This window comes from Erythrolamprus reginae, chromosome Z (genome assembly GCF_031021105.1).
Source record: "Erythrolamprus reginae isolate rEryReg1 chromosome Z, rEryReg1.hap1, whole genome shotgun sequence".
Taxonomy (NCBI): Eukaryota; Metazoa; Chordata; class Lepidosauria; order Squamata; family Dipsadidae; genus Erythrolamprus; species Erythrolamprus reginae.
Window position 1 is genome coordinate 96,456,062 of NC_091963.1, and position 16,847 is coordinate 96,472,908.

Consider the following 16,847-nt stretch of genomic DNA (forward strand, 5'->3'; position numbering starts at 1 on the left):
TCTAGTCAGTCAAAATAAAATATTATCAGATTTTTTTCTCCACCATAAAATAAAACAATATTGCAAAATAATTAAGTATCAGCTTTTTTAGTTAGATATTAAGCAGAAAAATGATTTGTGATTTTGGTCTGCTTTTATAATTGCATAATGAGTTCCTTTAATAGCTAAGGAGCTAGGACCTTATTGGTTTTATACTTTTTCTCCCATTTTATTTGAATTCTCACTTTAAAATTGAAGTTTATACTAGTGAATTGCATTGATGCATAAAATGAATATATGTAATTTTATTCTGTTATAGATTATTGTTTATTAAATTTACTTTTATTAATGCATATTACTTCAGGTCAAATATTTTCATAGTCAGCCATAGCCCCATAGTAATAAATAGAATATTGATTAATCACAGTATAGAAAAATACAGTTTAAAAAAAACTGAGTTTGATTTAAACATTTTTTCTGCCATAGAGGATCGAAGGATTACAGTACTATTTTACAAGAGTTAACAGTTCCATTGAGGTTTTTTTCCTGTAAATTAAGGATATAGAAATTTACTTTCTTGAGGTTTAGGTTTAGAAATTTTATGCAATGACCCATATTTAAATTGCTTTTAAGAAAAAATAGTTTTAATGTATGTTTTTTTTCCCTTTCCTCTCAAACTATGCCAGGTACTTCTAGCATTGACACAACTTGTACTATTTGGGGTTTGGAAACTGGTCAGGTCTTGGGAAGAGTGAATTTAGTGTCTGGCCATGTCAAGACTCAGTTGATTGCCCATGACAAAGAGGTGATGGTGTATTATTTTTCTTTTTCTGTAAATATGTGCAGTTACTAATTTTTAAAAAAAATACAACCTATACATTGGAAATAATCATCTAGGAACCAAGGTGGGTTGTGTTGCTGCTATTAGTAATGCGTTTATTTTCCTTTTAGTAATTCATTGATAATGGGGAATCAGTACAACAAAGTAAAATATTTTGCAAAAGAAACATTATGCTCAGAAGGAGAGAGTATTATGCCTAAAGCCCTATTTTGTGGTAAGCATTGTCCTTTTTTAGGCTAAAGCAAATCATTTTGTTGGACATACCTTCTTTACTCCTGCCTTTGCATGAAAAACTAAAGTGGGACAGGATTCTTTAGTATATGAAGCATCCTATTTTATCATCTTCTGCTGTTGGTATCTGAACAGGTTTATGATATTGCATTCAGCCGTGCAGGAGGTGGGAGAGACATGTTTGCTTCTGTTGGTGCTGATGGCTCAGTGAGGATGTTTGACCTCAGGCACTTGGAACATAGCACTATTATCTATGAGGATCCTCAGCACCATCCTTTGCTTCGCCTTTGCTGGAATAAACAAGATCCTAACTACCTTGCAACAATGGCAATGGATGGTATGGAGGTGAGATACTTATGTGAGAACGCCTAGTACACTTTGTTTCTGAATATATAATGAGTAGGGTAAATTCTGCTTTCCAAAAAGGGGAAAGCAATGGGCCACAGTTTTTGCTACATGGGTTACTGATTTTTTTCTTACTAGCCTATATTTCCATGAAGCAAAACAATCAGGTAGATTAATATGTTAATTAGAAGATACCAGCATAGTATATGGAAATTAATAATTAGAAATCCTTATAGTGATTTAGTGAGATGAGCTAACCTGTGTTCGGTTGCTGGAATATTTCTATAAGCAGAACCTATTTTTAGAAATAATGAATTACAGTGGTACCTCATCTTATGAACTTAATTCGTTCCATGACCAGGTTCATAAGTAGAAAAGTTCGTAAGAAGAAGCAATGTTTCCCATAGGAATCAATGTAAAAGCAAATAATGCATGCAATCCCAAAACTCCCCCATTTTGCCTTATTACCACCGGCATTCTGATCCTTGTTCAGGGGGGGCGGGGGGGGTGGAGTAGCAGAAAACTGGAGGAAAATCATGGCTATGTTCTGAGCACCCATTTTTCCCAAGGTCGACTGCTGCAGAATATAGGAAGCCTTTTTTTAATGGAAGAAGCAGTGCGTCTCATTTGTGCAATCAAACTCGAGAATGAAAGGCGGTGCTGAGTCTGAGTGGCTTTCGGAGCCGAGCGGTCTGATGTTCACGATTGCGAAGGAAGGCATTTTAAAAAATGGAATCGGGGGGGGGGGGGGTCCCTCTTCGGCTAGCCGAAAGCTAAGAAACCATTTGGGGAGGGGTGGAAAGGAGACAACGAGGGCGGCCGGGACTCTCAGTCCAATTGGGTCTCTCATCAAGGACTGAATCCCATTTTCCCCCCAAGGAGGCCTCTCATTAGCATAGGGGCGGGCGGAGAGGGCCAAAACTGAGGGAGTGGGGAGAGAGGGAGGGGGGGAAAAGAGAAAGGGAGAAAGGAAAGAGGGAGAGAGGGAGTGGGAGAAAAGGAAAGAGAGAGAGACAGAGGACAGGACAGGGAGGAGGGAGGGAGAGAGAGTCATACACACACAGAAGGAGGGCAAGAGAGAGGTGGGGGGAAAGAAATGGGGAGAAAGAGAGAAGGGGGAGTGTGTGTGTGTGAGAGAGAGAGTGAGGCTGACTGTTTCTCCTTTGCAATGACATCCGAAGCTGCCTGGTTCTTGTGCTTCGTCTTGGCCACCTACTCTTCCAAGTCTGCCTCAGGCTCAGGTGGGACAGGGAGGAGATCGAGAGCCAAACCAGCCCCCCCCCCCCTCCTTATGCCCCGCCGCCAAATTTGTCCTCAGAGGCGCCACCACCGCCTTTTTCTCCAGGCTGGGGCAGCGCCTCTCCTCAAGAGCCCTGAGATTGGGCTGGGGGGAGGGCATTCCCGTCTTTCCTGGAGCTGTTGCCCTCCCACCCCGAAGGAGCGTATTTTCGGGATGCGTTGGGCTGGCTTTGCCCAAGGACGAGAGAGCGGCTGAGGGGCAGGCAAATGCAGGTTTCTTTCTTCCCCCTCGTTTCAACCTTCTCCTAAGACGTTGCCTCCCATCCCTGCCTCACGCAGCTTCGCAGCCTTGTGTTTCCCTCGAGAGATGTGGATGATGGGAGGCCTCCCTGTCTTTCCCAAAGCTGTTGCCCCCCCCCCCCCGACTGAGTGTTTTTTCGGGGTGCGCTGGACTGGCAATGGACTGGCCCTCAGAAAACCCAGGTGGGGGCTATCCATCCATCCATCCATCCATCTATCTATCTATCTATCTATATCTATATATATGTCACATGTTTTTTTTGCTGAATTTGAAAATTAAGGGAGACTAGGATAGATCTATTTCGGCCTTATTTTGGCCTCATCAGCTAGCCATACCCACTGGGACTTGAACCTGCAACCTTTTCCCTTGATTTTCGCGGGTTCGAATTTCGCAAAAAGTCTATACCACGGTTTTTCAACAATATTAATTAAAAAATACTTCACGGGTTTTTTCCCTATACCATGGTTTTTCCCACCTGATGATGTCATATGTCATCACCAAACTTTCAACTGCCTTTAATAAAAAAAATTTTTAATAAACTTTAATAAATAAACATAGTGAGTAATAATCTAAATGGTTGCTAAGGGAATGAGAAATTGCAATTTAGGGGTTTAAAGTATTAAGGGAAGGCTTGTGATACTGTTCATAGCCAAAAATAGTGTGTTTACTTCCGCATCTCTACTTCCCCCGCGAAAATCGAGGGAACAGTGTGTGTGTGTGTGTGTGTGTGTTGCCTGCCCCCGTGGTAATGAGAGGCGTCCTGAGGGAAAACGGGACTCAGTCCTTGACGAGAGACCCAATTGGGCTGAGAGTCCTGGCCACCCTCGCTGTCACCTTTCCACCCCTCCCTAAGCGGTTTCTTAGCTTTCGGCTAGCCGGAGAGGGACACACAAACATGCACACACTGATTTCAGTGACTCCGTTTTTTAAAATGCCTTCCCTCACAATTGTGAATGTCGGACCGCTCGGCTGCAAAAGCCGCTCAACCTCAGTGCCGCCTTTCATTCTCGAGTTTGATTGCACAAACAAAACACGCTGCTTCTTCCATTAAAAAAGGCTTCCTATATTCTGCGGCAGTCGACCTTGGGAAAAATGGGTGCTCGGAACATAGCCATAATTTTCCTCCAGTTCTCTGCCACTGGGTCAATGCTATATGGTATGAAAATGCCACTTTCACTAGAGATACTTCAACTTCAACAGGGAGGAGGAGGAGGAGGAAGGGGGGCATCTCGCCCAGCCGCTGGGAAGCAAAGGGAAAATCCAAGACGCTTCGGCTGGCAACAGTCGATGTTGGCAGTCCGGAGGCGGGGAATCCCAGCGGGGGTGGCAAGCAAATGGGAAATCCCAGCGGTGGCAGTTACAAGGCAGGGGAATCCCTGTGGCAGTAAGAGAGCCCATGCACCCAAGCTCAGATTCGTAAGACAAAAATGGTTCTTAAGACAAGGCAAACAAATCTTAAACACCGGGTTTGTATCACGAAAAGTTTGTATGAAGAGGCATTCTTAAGACGAGGTATCACTGTACTTATATTAGTTTTTCAATTAAAAATAAATAAATTATATTGACAGTCTAATATGTGAATTGCATTAATGAGTAGTTACACATTTTATGTTCATCACTTCTTTGCAAAAAGTGTCTACAATCAGGAGATATTGTGAGATGTTTATATTCCTTATTAGAACAAATGCATTTTTCCATCACTTGGAATAAATATGTTGACTAGACAGCTGGTTTGCAGTGTGAGCGCTCTGAACACATAAAAGACTGGGTTATGAAAGGATAAAAATAAAATCTAAAATAATTTATTTAGAATTAATGTTTAGAGTTATTTTCCCCTCTAAGGTGGTGATTCTAGATGTCAGAGTTCCTTGTACACCAGTTGCTAGGCTGAACAATCATCGAGCATGTGTAAATGGTATTGCTTGGGCTCCACATTCTTCTTGCCATATCTGTACAGCAGGTAAAGATGGATTATTTGTATTCCTCCCCTCGTTTGGGCGTTTAAGAAGTATTTGGAATTTACTATCATTTTCAAATATGTGAACATAGGATTGCAGTATTTACATTTTTGTATATCATTTGAAGGCTAATAAATAATACACCAAAAGAAATCAAAGGCATGAGAAAAGACAGAAAGGAAATATATCTAAGTATAATTTTGTTGATGCCATTTCATTGGCATCAGCAAAATTGTTTTGGCAAAACTCTTTGCTTCCTCCACATACATAACTTTTATTGTAGATTTCTTTTCTTAAATCAACTCTGGTTTTTGTAAGTTATTAACTCTATTCAACCACAGTTTTCTTGGTTTTCACCTTTGCCTTGACTTATCACTCTTTGTTGAAGTACTGTTTTTGAAAACAGCAATAGCATTTGCTACACCAAGACTTATTTACTACTCTATAATGCTTTATAGCACTTTCTGAGCAATTCACAAATGTCAGCATATTGCTCCCAACAATCTGGGTCCCCATTTTACCGACCTTGGAAGGATAAGACAGTTCAAGCCAGTCAGGATTGAAGTTCTGGCTGTGAGTAAAGTTAGCTTGCACTATTGTATTTTAACCACAGTGCCAAGTTCATTTTCTTGGTATAATTAAATTACCCTAACTTCTTTTATTATAGTCAACTCACATTCATTCAGCACTCACCAATTCTTCATCCTCTGCCTTGCTTCAGTTTTTCCCACAATGTTTTATAGGATTAAGAGCAGACTTTGACTTGAACGTTAATATATTAACTTTCCTCTTTTTTAAACCATCATTCTTCATCGTATAACTTACATTCTGTGGATAGTCTTGCTGCAGGATCCACATTCCCTTCAGCTTCAATTCATGGACAGATATTTTTCCACAAAATTTGATGATACAATTCAGTACTCATATTTCCATCAATTATGGCAAGCCATCCTTGTTCATATACAATAGCAAACCATACTGCTGCCAGTACCATATTTCACAAATGGGTTAAGATTCTTATGTTGGAAGGCAGTGTTTTTTCTTTAATCAAACAACATTTTTTCACTCAGGCACCAAAGTTCTATTATGGTCTTTAAATTCTTTTAGTAACCTTCTGACTTATTTATGTGTTCTTTCACAAGGCAGTCAACAATGTACTTTTTGGAGAGTACTAGTCTTGCAATTTGCAAACTTAAGGCACCAGGCTGAAAAACAGGAAACCATGAGTTCTAGTCCCATCTTAGACATGAAACCTAGGTCAGTGTCCTTGCAATAATCATTCTCACTCATAGGGTTGTTGTGAAGAAAATATAGGATTGGCTACATTTGCTGCCTTGAATTAATTATAAAAAATAATAAGGGCAGATTTTTTTTTAAAGTTCCAATCTGTTATACCATTGTTATTCATTGTTTTCCTGATGGTAATGTCATGAATATTGACATTAACTGTTGGAAGACAGACTTTTAGTTTCTCATATATTACCCTGGGTTCTTTGAGATACACACACACACAGAATATCATATGTTTTGCTCTTGGTGTGACTTTGTTTGTCAGTCTGTCCCAGGAACTTTAAGTAGTATTGAATTGCCTCCATTTGCACACAATCTGTTTGACTATAAACTAGTAAAATCCAAACCCTTTGTAATCTTTTCCATCCTAATGAACATCAACAACTGTTTAGACATCTACAGAAATGTTCAAGACAGGTTATACTTTCACATACCTGTGTTGCAATGATCAGACTTTGATGTATATACCCAGAATTCTGTTGTTTAAATAAGGTATGACCTCTGTTGTTTAAATAAGGTATGACCTCACACACTGCCAGCTTATTTTCATCCATTGACTGAAACATCTGAGACTACTTTCTGCTTCAAATGGACTGATAATTCCGATTCACATAGTTTTGCCACACATAAATATATAACTTTGGACTTTGTTTGAGTTTTCTTTATCTGGTTTTTGGACCTGTGTGGAGAATAAAATCAACTTTTAGATGATATATGCAGAAATATTGAAAATGTAAAACAGTTTACAAACTTGCAAGCATGATTGATAGCAGAAGTCTATGTTCACATCCCTAATATACCCCCAACATCAACGCAACACTTATTGAAGATTTATTCATATAAAGACTAAAAATAATTTGCAGGTTCTAGAATAGGAACCTACACATTTCATTTATTCTTGTATAAGCATTACTGTTACAATATAGAATTCTTTCTTATTCAGTAATCAACCTTCATATTTGTGCAAAGATATAGTATAATTTAAAGTTGTTCATTTTATCACACACTTTTCTAAATTAACAAATGTACAAATGCATTTCCTTCCCAACAATCCTGTACTACTCACTGCCCCAGTGAAAAGCAAAAATGCATATCCAGTGTTTGACACAATGCTTGCACCTATACTCCCAAATTTTTGGTTATTATGATCTCTTGTATTTTTATAATTAGAATTTGGCCAGTTCCTTTCCTGGACATACGCAACAAATTAATTTCTTTGTCGATGGCAAAAAGAAAGTATAAGACACACCCAAATTATCAGTCTCTTTTAGGGAAGAAAAGGTGCGTCTTATACACCGAAAAATACAATAATCAGTGGCTTGTGCAAGGATGTAAATTGCTGGGAGGCAGATGGGGGCGGCTGGGTAAAGCTACATTCTGCATATAAGACGCACCCACATTTTTACTCTCTGGTAGGTCTTATACTCTGAAAAATACAGTACCGTATATACTCGAGTATAAGCTGAGTTTTTCAGCCCAAAAAATGGGCTGAAAAACACAACCTCGGCTTATACTCGGGTCATTGACAAAGTCACCACAAGAGGGCGCCATTGCTTTAGCCAGAGCGAGGAGGCACCAGCTTTTGTCCCCTCTCGCACCCTGTAGGAGCTGTGGGAGGGGTGGGGCTGGTGCTTTCTCTCCCTGGCTCAAGCAAAGGAGCCAGCCATGTGCTCCAACCGAGAGGGGGGAAAAGCAATGGAAAGCCGGTGAGGTCATGTGTGTGTGTGTGTGTGTGTGTGTGTGTGTGTGCCCCCTCTCCCCCCCCCCACCGTGAAAAAAGCCAGCTACCTCTTGCTGAAACCCGGAGGCTTTTTTTTTTTACTCCCTGTGTGTATTTGTCAACAGGTTTACAGTAACTATTCCTTGCTCTCTCTGCATTGCCCTTAGTTGGATTAAAAAGGCCCCCTGCTGTCAGATTCTTCTCCCCCTCCTTTGAAAGGATTTAAACTGTTTAAAAAATGGTATTTTGTGGTAGTTGCTGTCCTTGCTTGGATAGGAACTAATAAGGCAAGAGCTAGACAGGATCTTTAAAAGTTGCCTTTTATAAAGTGGGTTTGAGAGCAAGTTTCAATTAACAAGTATGAGGGGAAGCATTTTACATATTTTTAAAATGAGTTTGATTCTTAATAGGACCTGCATATTTAGGATACAAAACCACAAGAGCTGTCTGTGTTTTGCAAGTTTTGCTTGTCTCACTAGTCTGTCTGTCTGTCTGTCTGTCTGTCTGTCTGTCTGTCTATCTATCTATCTATCATCTACCTACCTACCTACCTATCTGGTTTTCTATGCTGATAACCTCACAGCAGCTAATGCTGAAGCGTTGTTTGGATATACAGATTTATTTATTTAATTAATTAATTAATTAACTGGATCTGTATGCCTCCCCTCTCCAAGGACTCAGGGTGGCTCACAGCATATATAAAAACAGAACAATAATGTAAATCCAATTAATGATGAGATGATGAGAAGGAATCCTGTTTTAAATTTACAGAGCTAGTTTACTGGTTTTCTTTAAAATAAATATTCTAAAACGTGATCTTCTGATGTTTCAATTAATGTAATTTTATTGGTTTCCATTTTTATAAGTTACCAGTAGCCACTGCATTTTCTAACCTCGGCTTATACTCGGGTCAATAAGTTTTCCAGGTTTTTGTGGCAAAAACTGGTGCCTCGGCTTATACTCGGGTCGGCTTATACTCGAGTATATACGGTAGTTTGGCGTTCAATAGTAAACAGTGAAAGAATAGAAAAAGTTGTAAAAATGCAACAAGTCAGATAAGCAGTCAATTAGTCATAAATGAAAATATAATAAAGCTTTAAAACCCAGGCATGCTTAGGAAAACCAAACAGCTGAAGGGAGAATATAAGAAGAGATCCAACCTCCCGATTGCGCTTTATTGAGAATTCTCTTCCCTATAGGTCCAATTGTCCAAAGATCTTATTTGGTCCTTCCTAATCTTTTCAGTCCTTCCTTTTTTTTTTTAAATAAATTTTTATTGAATTATATTCATGTTAAAAACACAAAAACAGATCAGTGTATTGTCAATTTGTGGGTACAATTGTAAGATGTCTGTTATATGACAGTACAACATATACTGTATACCCTTCCCTCCCCCCTCCCCTGCTGTATCCTTTACAGCATATCTCGTTATAAGTTCATGGATATTTGTATCAGCGTAATTGTACATATATAGAAATAATAATAATAATAGAGGTAAAAAGAATTTATCAACAAATAAGTAAAATATTGTTCATCTATATTTGGATTGATTTTGTCTTTTCTTTTTTATTTTAACCTTATGTACAGCTATTCTTTTTTCGGTTGTTAACCCAATTATAAAAGTTTTTCCATGTGTCTTTATCTTGTATTTGTTTATCGTTTTTCAACTTTTGTGTTAGTGTATCATATTCTGCACAGTTAAGTATTTTTTGATCATATCTCTTTCTGTTGGTGGATCTTCTTTCTTCCAATTTTGTGCTATAGTGATCCTGCTTGCTGTAATTAAGTGTTGTATTAAATGGTATTCTTTTTTTGACTCTCTTTTCAGTCCTTCCTAATCTCTTTGATAAACAGCTTTGGCAGTGAAATCAACTATTTGGCAGGAGTTTAAAAAAGAGTGATATCATTTTGGGAGAAGTCCTCCCAGTTCTTCTCTTTCTACTGTTAGCAGTACTGATAACTTGATTAGTTTCCTTCTGTAGGTTTTATAAACCTCACTATCAGCTATTTTGGGGTGTTCTTATACAGTATGTATTATATGCTTATTTTTTTTCTCCTTTAATACCCTATATACATCTGCTGTGAACCAGAATGATTCTACTTCTTTTGCTTTTACTAATCTGCTTAACATAGAGACTAATTTCCTTCATGATGGCAGATATTATTAGTATGCACTGAGTACTGATTCTACCACTTTATGCTACCCTTCTAGTTTTCTTTAGAAACCCCCTCAATTTAAAGCAAAGGAGTTCAGTTCCTTTTTATGATCTCTTTTATCCACCTTTACATCAGATCAGCTGCAACCATCATCACTAACACCACACTTTTAGCCACACATTGAATGTTCTTTACCATTTATTCATTTTATATTCTACTTTGCAATATTTCATATATAGTGAGTATTATTTAAAAGTACCCATATACAGTAATACCTCATGATACGAACTTAATTGGTGCAAGGAGGAGGTTCGTATGACGAAAGGTTCGTAAGACGAAACATTGTTTCCCATAGGAAACAATGTAGTCAATTAATCCGTGCAACCAAAAAAACCCCCGCAAAAAAAGGCTTTCGGCGACTGCTGGGAAGCGGCGCGGCTGTTTTAAAAGGTGACAGCTGGCCTGGGGGGGAGGTGGGAAGCCCCCCAGGCCGGCTGCGACCTTTTAAAACAGCCGCGTGGCTTCCCAGCTGTCTCCTGAAGCCGAATGCCAAAGCCGAACTTCCGCGTTCGGCGTTCGGAGACAGCTGGGAAGCCGCGCAGCTGTTTTAAAAGGTCGCAGCTGGCCTGGGGAGCTTCCCAGCACCCCCCCGAACCCCGTGCGGCTTCCCAGCAGTCTCCGAACGCCGGTTCGTAACTCAAAAAAAGTTCGTAAGAAGAGGCAAAATTTTTCTGAACCCCGGGTTCGTATCACGAGTTGTTCGTAAGACGAGGGGTTCGTATCTTGAGGTACCACTGTATATTGATTTTCACTTCCAGTGGTGGCTTTGGCTCTCAGAACTTTCATATAATCCACTATAGTATTGATATAGATTATTTTACCAGCCTTACTTGTGCAATATGCAATATTCCTCATAACAATAAGGAAATATTGATCAATTTTGACATATTTGGGGTAGAATGTCCAAGGTACAATCGAAGGTCATTTTACTCCAGTATATATTCTCTGCAAGCTAATGTCTTAATAGAGGGACTACCTTGTAAACAACAATAATATACTAATAAAGGAGAATATTTGTCGCTAAGGGTTAACTTGGGGGGTCTTTGAGCTTATTTTCTTGCAGATATTTCAATGCTCAAATTAGGCAACATCATCAATGCTAGTAAATAGTACAGTTTGCTGTCAGTTTATGTTCTAGTGACTTGCCTATCAGTGTTGGTGGGGGTGGTCTTAGAGATTCTTCAATTGGTGTGCTTGTTGTTGGCTTCTTTGGCAGTTTATTGACTGGCAAAACACATCCACGATAACCCACTTGCAGTCAGAAGACATGATGAAAATTCTTTACATTCACAACATAAAGACAGATTTTACCGTAGTTTTCAACTGGGAAAAATTTGACCATCCTAGACCAAGCCAAGACCAATAACATCAGGAATTTTCTAGAAGCTTGGCACTCCAACAAATCAGCCATCAATCGACAGATAGAGATTCACCACATTTATAGACTAGGCAAAAAAGGAACAAAAAGACCCAAGCACTTCTCCACCAGCAATCAGCACCCAGATCAGTGTAGATTAACTTCAAGGTTAAGAGCAGACCAACAATCAAGTAAACAATATCGCAATCAAGAAACTGCCAAAGAAGCCAAAAGTAAACAGCACAAACAAAAATCTCTAAGAGTAGGTGGGGAGTGAGAAAGAGAAACATGAATACAGACTGATAACATATTAACAAGATAGGGGTGTTGACGTGAATATAAAAGATACTAGTTAAGAAATATGTAATCATGTATGTCTTTGAGATGTCTATAAGTTATATGGATTGATATTTGTATGAATATGAAGTGGGGGGAAAATAAAAAAACTTTTGACAAAAATCTCTTAAGACCACCCCCACAAACACTGACAGGCAAGCCATCAGAATATAAATTGACAGCAAACAGCAGTCTTTCTTAGTACTGATGAAATGGGTAGGGTAATGAAACGTCTAAGAAAACAAGCAAGCTCAGAGAGTATCAAGGACCTCTCAACAATAAAATACCATATATGCAATGTGCTGATACATACTAAGGATGCCTATTTTTTACTGTTCTAAAAATGAAGTGTTACAAAGCAATTTAATATTATTTTATCTAGTAAAATATTTAAATATCTAATCACCAACCAAAAATACTTTTCAGGATTAGTCAGATACTGTCACACATATTTGATAGTAATTTCAATTACAATTTCTCAAGGCTTTTTTTCTCTGTTTTGGAATATATGAATAAATAAATTATCTGCAAAGAAAGTCTAACTAAATTTGTATTTCACCTTTGACAGCGGATGACCATCAAGCTCTCATTTGGGATATCCAGCAAATGCCTCGTGCCATTGAGGACCCAATCTTGGCTTACACAGCAGAAGGAGAAATTAACAATGTTCAGTGGGCATCAACCCAGCCGGACTGGATAGCTATCTGTTATAACAACTGTCTAGAAATCCTGAGAGTGTAAAAATAATTAGGCTATGGGAAATAATGAAGCAAGATAGTAGTCTTTCAGTCTTCTAAAGTTAGGAACAAAGCTGCATTGAAACAGTGTCACTAGCTCTTATTAACTTCTTCCAGGAAGACTTACAACTGGAATTAATAAGTTTATACGATGAACTTCTTACCCATCGTGTCTCTCTCCCTCACCTTCCCCATTCCATGCCAATGACTTAAAAATGCAGGGATATCCTTGGTGTTTTAGATCGTCTCAGATTTTATCAACATGTTCAATTAAAGTTATGTATATATTATGGCCATTTGTGTTGAGCATTTTTATTGCAATGGCACTGAATTCCAATTAACATTCTTCCTGAAATAATTTGTTATAGATGTCTAAACGGTATTCATTGTTATAGCGTTATAACAGTACTTTTTTATTAAATATTACATTTTTTTCTCTCCCTCCCTATTTCCAGGCAATTTCTTTGATACCAGTTATGAGGTACCATAATTACCGGTTTGTAAGGGCTTCTATGCGACTAAGTTCTGCTTTTGTTAAAATTGTTCTTTGCCTATAAATAAGGACTTGTCCTTTCCAGGACTTATTGGAGAATACATTTTGCTCTAGCAAAAAATGTCTTAGATTGAAGCTTTAATTTAATACGTTACATTAGATAATCATCTATATGTTATTGTCCCTTCTCTACAAATAAAGACTCTTCAAAAGTAATTGGTATATAAATTCTAGGTATTTGGATAAATACTTAGTATCTGATTGCAAAAATGCATCTAGTTTTAAATTGTACATGTAAGTGGCCCTTATAACATATTATTTACTAAAATGTAGGAAACACGTAGCAACTAATGGTTTTTACTGTTCTAATAGATGAGCATTTTCTTGAGAAGTTCTGCTTTAAACTTTCAACAGCAGTTTTTATATCACTTTTCTTAGCAGTGATACAATTATGCAAAACAAACAAAAATCTTTCCATAAGACAACAAAGTTTATTTTACACATGCTAAAATGTTGAGAATTATATGGGATGGTGCTTTTTTCTGAAAACATGAAAAATTATCAGATATGTGCAATTTACAGAACAAAATGTTCAAGCATTTCGTGTATACTGTATTAATATGTGGCTTCTTATTCCCATATCAAGTTGTTTCGATGGCATATGTATGATAGCTCTTCTCCGATACACTAAAACGAGTGTATCATTTGTGATTGACTCTTCCTCCTTCACAAGAGAATAACTTATTTAAATTTTAGAGAAGAGATCATAGTTTCATATCAGACAGCATTTTTCCACAGTAACTTAAGGGAGGTATGATCAGAAGAGTTTTTCAGATGTAACCACCAATCATGTATATAGTAAGATCAACTGTGACAAGACTATTAATTATTTGTCTAATGTGTGAGTATAGTACAGCTGAGAGAAAATATAATTGATATATACATACCTATACTGGTCTAAACACCATGGGCATAAGATATATCTTAGACCATGGGCATAAGATGTATCTAGAAAAGAAGCTAAAACATGCAGATCTAACATGCGGTGTTGGATTGTCAAGTGATGAATATGGATTTGTGATATCTGTTTTACAAGGAACAATGTTCTTACTGTATTGGATATTAAATAATATGGGCTTTCATTTTTACTACCAATTATGAACTGTAACATGTTATGTACTCCCAGTGTGATGATTTCTTAAAGGTGTGAAATTTGTAGCATGACTGTATAAAGTTCCAAACTTCTTGTTCTTTCAATGAGCAATAGCACTGATTTATGTTCCACTCCTAGATTTTGCAAATATTTTCTAAACCAATATTGTTAGGCAAAATTGTTACTAATTTTATCTTTATGTGGCAGACAATGGTTAATATTGCAATATTTTGATTTTTATGGAAAAAATACATGAAATGGATTTTATCTTGATTTAGGACACCAATTCTCAACTGTATTGACATGCTGTACAAATTTTAAAAAGTTTTTTAACGGGTTTGAAGTAGAATGCTGGAATTTTTAAATTGTAATCTTGCTTCCTCTGCATATTTTGGTTTGTTCCATTCCTACTTCCTTATGTGGATTCTGCCTTTCTTACGTTTTAATAAAATGGAACATTTCTAAATTATTCACGATGGTATAAAATGAAAAAAACATTAAAATATATATAATCATTTTATTTGCTGAAAAGTTGGTTGTCGGGGGGGAAAAGACAGTATAGAAAGAAAACACTATACATTAGCATACAGCTATTCAGAAGTAGGCCAAAATCCTCAGTTACACTGAATAAAGCTGCATAAATAAACGTTGAAGTTTTAGTAAAGCTTTCTTTTTTACATTAAAAATAGAACTACTCCTGACAACCTGGTACCATGTTAAGATTCAAACTGAAATTGATAATTGAAACAAAACATGCATGCACTTGTTATGATGGAGACCAACCCTGTTTCAATTTGTATGAATTCATTAAGGGATGTACCAATCCACTTAAGAATTTAGTTTCGATTAGTTATTGTATCTCTACCAAGAAATCCAACTTCAGAAGAGGCCAAATTTTATTAGCACTGAGCACAAAATTAGCACCAAATTTTATTAGCATGCATAAATGTTTTTGCTTTGTTTTTTAAAGTATTAAAGACATAAACAACAAAAATATCAGAGAGCCTCTGCCCATTGGGCAATAACAGAAAATTATTTAACTTTAAAAATTTCTGTGACCTTAAATAGTTTAGATTGTCACTGGTTCTGAGATTTTCAAACATCTGTACAACCTATTGAGCCTCTCAGTTAAAAACTATCTCGATATAAATCTTGCAGTCATTTGGATAGGTCCACTCCCAACAGAAGTCTTCGGAGAGGGGCAGCATACAAATCTAATAAATTATAATATTATTATTATTATTATTATTATTATTATTATTATTATTATTATGTCAATACAACACAGCAAACGAGATCACTATGCTGGATTTAGTATTTCATCACCAGTCGGGTGTTTCCCAAGCACTTAGGACTGTGTGATGTAGTGGCGAATTATGTTTGCCGATCCCAGTAAAGCGGCCTTTTGCAATTGACAGATGGAGATTTTGTCAATTCCGATGGTTTTCAAATGTCCACTGAGATCCTTTGGCACTGCACCCAGCGTGCCAAGTACCAATGGGACAGCTTTCAGTGGTTTATGCCAGAGTCGTTGCAGCTCGATTATTATTATTATTATTATTATTATTATTATTATTATTATTATTAACAGAAGCAGATAGGAAAGAGTTTCCAAGATAACTAATGTTTTAGTGATCATTGCATATTTGTTATTTTTGCAATGTGAATACAAGGATAGATTGGTAATGAAGGATTTAATAATAATAATAATTTATTAGATTTGTATGCCGCCCCTCTCTGAGGACTCTGCATATCCAAGAAAGAAAAGGTGGGATATAAATCTAAAAAATAAAAATACAGTGATCCCTCGATTTTCACGATCTCGATCTTTGCGAAACGCTATATCGCGATTTTTCCCACCCGATGACGTCACTCTCTTCCTTTCTCATCTTTCTTTCTCTCTTTATCTTGCTTCTTCCTCTCTCACACTCTCTTCCTCCCTCTCTCATCTCTTTCTTTCTTTCCTTCTCTCTCTCTCTCTCCCCCTCTTGCTGGCGGGCGAGCGGGGGCATCAGCGAGGAGCCGGGGTTTCCCCTTTGCGTGGGCGGCTGGGAAACCCCGATCTTCGTCTGCTCGCTGCTGCTGCGCCGAGCAGATCAGCTGCTGGGCGGCCGAAGGAACCTTCCCTGGGTCTTCCCGGCCGCCCACACAAAGGGGAAACCCCGGCTCCTCGCTGATGCCCGCCGCTCGCCCGCCCGCCAGCAAGAGGGGGAAGACCCAGGGAAGGTTCCTTCGGTCGCCCAGCAGCTGATCTGCTCGGTAGCGCAGCAGCAGCGAGGAGCCGAATCGGGGTTTCCCCTTTGCGTGGGCGGCGGGGAACGCAAACTCCACCATCTACGCATGCGCGGCCATAGAAAAAAAGGGCGCGCATGCGCAGATGGTGTTTTTACTTCCGCAACCCTACATCGCGAAAAATCGATTATCGCGAGGGGTCTTGGAACGGAACCCTCGCGATAATAGAGGGATCACTGTAGTACCAAAATGGATTAGATGCTACAACTTGAGCTACACTAAGGTGATAGAGAATAGTCAAATGGTACAGGGTCTTCTACTTGAGCAGGGGGTTGGACTAGAAGACTTCTAAGGTCTTTCCAGCCCTATTTTGAATTGAATTGATTCTACCTTGCTGGTTTTGCTTTTTTTGTCAAGG

At 38.1% G+C, this 16,847-nt stretch overlaps 1 protein-coding gene across 1 annotated transcript in view; it reads left to right on the plus strand.

Moving 5' to 3' along the window:
- Positions 1–14,715, plus strand: part of DCAF7 (DDB1 and CUL4 associated factor 7) — a 35,253-nt gene extending 20,538 nt beyond the window's left edge. The window contains exons 4-7 of the mRNA XM_070729167.1: positions 666–784; positions 1,187–1,396; positions 4,779–4,896; positions 12,383–14,715. Coding sequence (XP_070585268.1) covers positions 666–784; positions 1,187–1,396; positions 4,779–4,896; positions 12,383–12,555 — 620 coding nt within the window. The 3' untranslated portion in view covers positions 12,556–14,715. The remainder of the gene's footprint in view (positions 1–665; positions 785–1,186; positions 1,397–4,778; positions 4,897–12,382) is intronic.
- Positions 14,716–16,847: the final 2,132 nt, after the last annotated feature.